The following is a 4,430-nucleotide window of genomic DNA, read 5'->3' on the forward strand; positions in this document are numbered from 1 at the left end:
CGCCTCCCCATAGAGGAGCAGCAGACCGTGAAGGGAGGCGGGGCCGGGCGTGTGCCTGGGCCAGGCGGGGCGGCGGCGCCGGGCGCGGCGGGGCGGGGCGGCCGAGGGGCGCGCGCTGGGGCCCCGCGCCCTCAGGTACATCTGCCGCACCTACCGGGCGACCCTCGAGTCCCGGCCCCTTTTTTGCCGCTCTGTCGCCCTCCCGCCCTCGTCGGCGGAGGAGCTGCGGACGCGCTGATTGGCTCCGGGGGAAGCGGGAGGCGAGAACAATGGCCCCCTCCCCCAGTTAAAAGGGAGCGGCGCCCGGGCCCGGGGACAGGGACGCGTGTGCGGAGCGCAGAGCCGGGCCAGCAGCCGCGGGCACCGCGCGAGTCCCGAAGCCGCCGCGTGCAGGCGATGGGCTGGGGGCACTGAGGGCCGCCAGGGCCAAGCACGGAGGTGGGACCCAGCCAGTGCGTCGTCGCCCTTTGCACCGCGCCAACATGCCCCGCGGGTTCCTGGTGAAGCGCAGCAAGAAGTCCACGCCCGTGTCCTACCGGGTCCGCGGCGGCGAGGACTGTGACCGCGCGCTGCTGCTGTCACCCGGCTGCGGGGGCGCCCGCGCCGAGCCCCCCGTGCCCAGCCCCGGGCCGCTACCGCCACCTCCGCCGCCGGCGCTCGCCGAGCGCGCCCATGCTGCGCTCGCCGCCGCTCTTGCCTGCGCGCCGGGCCCACCGCCACCCCCTCCGGGGCCGCGGGCCGCGCACTTCGGCAACCCGGAGGCTGCGCACCCCGCGCCTCTCTACAGCCCCACGCGGCCGGTGAGTCGCGAGCACGAGAAGCACAAGTACTTCGAGCGCAGCTTCAACCTGGGCTCGCCGGTGTCTGCCGAGTCCTTCCCTACGCCCGCTGCACTGCTCGCAGGGGGAGGCGGCGGCGCCAACGGCGCTGGCGGCGGCGGTGGCGGCACCTGCGGCGGAGACGCGCTGCTCTTCGCGCCGGCCGAGCTCAAGATGGGCACTGCGTTCTCCGCCGGCGCCGAGGCGGCTCGGGGTCCTGGGCCCGGTCCTCCACTGTCCCCCGCCGCGGCCCTGCGGCCCCCCGGCAAGCGACCCGCGGCCCCTGCCGCTGTCGCTGCAGAGCCTCCCGCCAAGGCAGCCAAGGCCCCGAGCGCCAAAAAGCCTAAGGCCATCCGCAAGCTGCACTTCGAGGACGAGGTGACCACGTCGCCGGTGCTGGGGCTCAAGATCAAGGAGGGTCCGGTGGAGGCGCCGCGGGGCCGCGCGGGGGGCGCGACCCGACCCCTGGGCGAGTTCATCTGCCAGCTGTGCAAGGAGGAGTACGCCGATCCGTTCGCGCTGGCGCAGCACAAGTGCTCGCGCATCGTGCGCGTGGAGTACCGCTGCCCCGAATGCGCCAAGGTCTTCAGCTGCCCGGCCAACCTGGCCTCGCACCGCCGCTGGCACAAACCGCGGCCGGCGCCCGCGGCGGCCCGCGCTCCAGAGCCAGAAGCCGCCACCAGGGCGGAGGCGCGCGAGGCTGCGGGCGGCGGCGGCAGCAGCGATCGGGACACGCCGAGCCCTGGCGGCGTATCCGAGTCAGGCTCCGAGGACGGGCTCTACGAGTGCCACCACTGCGCCAAGAAGTTCCGTCGTCAGGCCTATCTGCGTAAGCACCTGCTGGCACATCACCAGGCGCTGCAGGCCAAAGGCGCGCCGCCGCCCCCGCCGCCGCCGCCGCCGCCCCCTGCCGAGGACATCCTGGCTTTCTACGCGGGGCCCGACGAAAAGGCGCCCCAGGAGGCCTCGGGGGACGGCGAGGCGGTCGGCGTGCTGGGCCTGAGTGCGGCCACCGAGTGCCACCTGTGCCCAGTGTGCGGGGAGACCTTCCCCAGCAAGGGCGCCCAGGAGCGCCACCTGCGCCTGCTGCACGCTGCCCAGGTGTTCCCCTGCAAGTACTGCCCGGCCACCTTCTACAGCTCCCCCGGCCTGACGCGGCACATCAACAAGTGCCACCCGTCTGAGAATAGACAGGTGATCCTCCTTCAGGTGCCCGTGCGTCCGGCCTGCTAGAGTGCGCCCTCGGTCCGGGCCCCTAGAACTGTGCCTTCACTTGGAGACCCACAAAGAGAGCGCGCGTCCCATGCCTGATCTGGGGGGCCCCTACCCCCAATCCGGGATGAAAGTGTCGTCTTCGCTTCTCTTGGTGCGGCGTGACGGTAACCCTGGTCTTCTCGCTGTGACTCCTTTGGACCCCACCCCCTTTGCGTTGTGTCCCCTACCCCCAATCCCATGGCGCAACAGGAGTCCGTCTCTGTACAGGGGAGAAAAAAAATGCTGTATACGTTTATCTCGTGGTTGGACGCCTCTCTTTGAGGGGTGAAGCTGTTTTTCTTGCTAGTATTCACTGTGTTCATGGTCTAGAAAATGCGGTTTGCTCTGCCTACCAATCTCTGCTCTCAATGTCTGTAGCGTACGGGTTGTTTTGGGTGAATCTTGAGGAATAAATGCCTTTATATTTCACAGGCTGTAAATTGAACTTCCCACACGATTAGCTTTATTATGGCTTGTGAACTGCTGGAGTCTGGCTTTACCTTTTTGTATGTGAACAAATCAAATTGCTTAAAAAAGAGTTTTCTTTAGTATAGCCACAAATGCCTTGACCTGTTGTCTGTTGGGGATTGTTTTTTGGGGGTGGGAGGAGTTTTAACGAGATGCTGTAGTAACTGCCTTAGTATTTCACGGAAGACTTTTGGTTTGATCATCTTTGTTGAGGTAGAACTATTGAGTTCCCTTTACGTGTATATGTTGATTTATGCCTAATTGTTATTTATTCTTTATTTATTTATATTAATTATGAAGATTATGATATTATTTGATTGCAGATTCTTCTCTTTTTCCTTTTCTTTCTTTCTTTCTTTTCTTTTCTTTTCTTTTTTCTTTTCTTTCTTTTTTTTTTTTTTTGTGAGCTTTCCCCCTGCCACCTTTGACATTTCACTGTGCATTTTAGGAAAGAACCTTTTTGCTAGAGGGGCCTGCTGAAAGTTTTTAACTTTTCTATCTATCGAGGGAATTACAGACAACGTACCATTTTATTCTGCTTGAGGGGCCCCAAGGCCCTTGTACAACCGACAGCTCTTACTTTTAAATGCAATCTCTTTTCTACATACATTATTTTCTTAATTGTTAGCTATTTATAGAAAGCTTCGATAGAACTGTTTCAACTGTATAAATATTTACTATTCAAATAAAATATTTTCAAAGTCAAAATATTGTAGTCTTGTTTCAGCATCCAGTAGTTCCCTCCAAGGAGGATCTAAAATAGATTGTAAATGGTGTGTTTTAGTGGTTTCTTAAAAGCACCCTTATTCCTATGGTCAGAAAAAGTCCACCCCTCTCACAATAGTCACGGATTTTTCACAGCTGAACTTGCCTGTCCTAGATTCTGCCCCTTCTGATGGAAATGTACTGGATGGTGAGTTAGAGCCAGCCACGCACAGCAGCTCACACACAGCAGCTTTTCAGATGCGTCTAAGCAGTCAAGAGAAGCTGCCCTCTGCACAGCAGATACAGGAGCCCCACCTCAATTTATCATATTCTTCCCTTGTCTGTAATTTGGTGATAGCCATTCCTCAAATAAAGTGAGGGGGATTTTTAATTACTCTAAAGGACCAAGTAGGAGAAAGCAGAAAATATAGATATGGGTGTAACACAAGTTCAGCAACTGGATTTAGAGAGAGGGCTCTAAATAAGTTTCCAGTCAGGTAAGTCATCCACAGGGCACAGGAGCAGGGGAGAGGGAGTGAACACCATCTGTTTGGGGTATTAAATTTAATAACAGGCAATTACAATGTTTTCCGTTATTTGTCACTCAGCTCTTTGAAGAAGGGTTCTGCTGATCACCCACGGTATTCTGGAAAGTGCGATTAAGGAGCAGAGCCACACAGCACAAACGAGTGTGCCCTGGGTTTTGTGTCGCTCTTACCTTTTCCCTACTCATTAGAGTTCCAAAGAGAAATATGAGATTTTAGCTGTGAGGATCTCCCGAGAAGAGCTGTGATGGGGTGGGAAGGGAACAAGGAATTCGGAAGGAAATATGGAGTCTTTAAAGCTGTCCCTCTGAACCACCCCATCCAAGCTACAGAGCAGTGTGTGGGTGTTCAGTGGCAGTAGATTTTTTTCACATGAAGTCTACTCCCGCTTGACAAGACCTGTTTCTGGGAACAGCAGCTGCTATCTGCGCTGGCCGCATCATGTTCGCCTAGACCACAAGGTGTGAGCTCACCACTACTCTTCTTTATACATGCAAATATGACTTCCTCGTTCCTGAGTGGTCCTCTGTCTACTGAGGAAATTGTTCTAGTCGAGCAGATATATTACTTCTCCAAAATAAAAGCCAGAGTTCTGTTTGTGTGTGAGAGCTTCTAAGTGAAGCTGCATAGGAAACAGATG

General features: G+C 57.4%; 1 protein-coding gene across 1 annotated transcript; it reads left to right on the plus strand.

Moving 5' to 3' along the window:
* The first annotated feature begins 314 nt into the window (after positions 1-314).
* Positions 315-3,248, plus strand: Insm1 (INSM transcriptional repressor 1). Its single transcript, NM_001399746.1, has one exon. It carries the CDS (start codon positions 483-485, stop codon positions 2,049-2,051), a length of 1,569 nt encoding a protein of 522 aa, NP_001386675.1. The 5' UTR covers positions 315-482; the 3' UTR covers positions 2,052-3,248.
* The last annotated feature ends 1,182 nt before the right edge of the window (positions 3,249-4,430 follow it).

Source organism: Rattus norvegicus, chromosome 3, assembly GCF_036323735.1.
Source record: "Rattus norvegicus strain BN/NHsdMcwi chromosome 3, GRCr8, whole genome shotgun sequence".
NCBI classification, from domain to species: domain Eukaryota; kingdom Metazoa; phylum Chordata; class Mammalia; order Rodentia; family Muridae; genus Rattus; species Rattus norvegicus.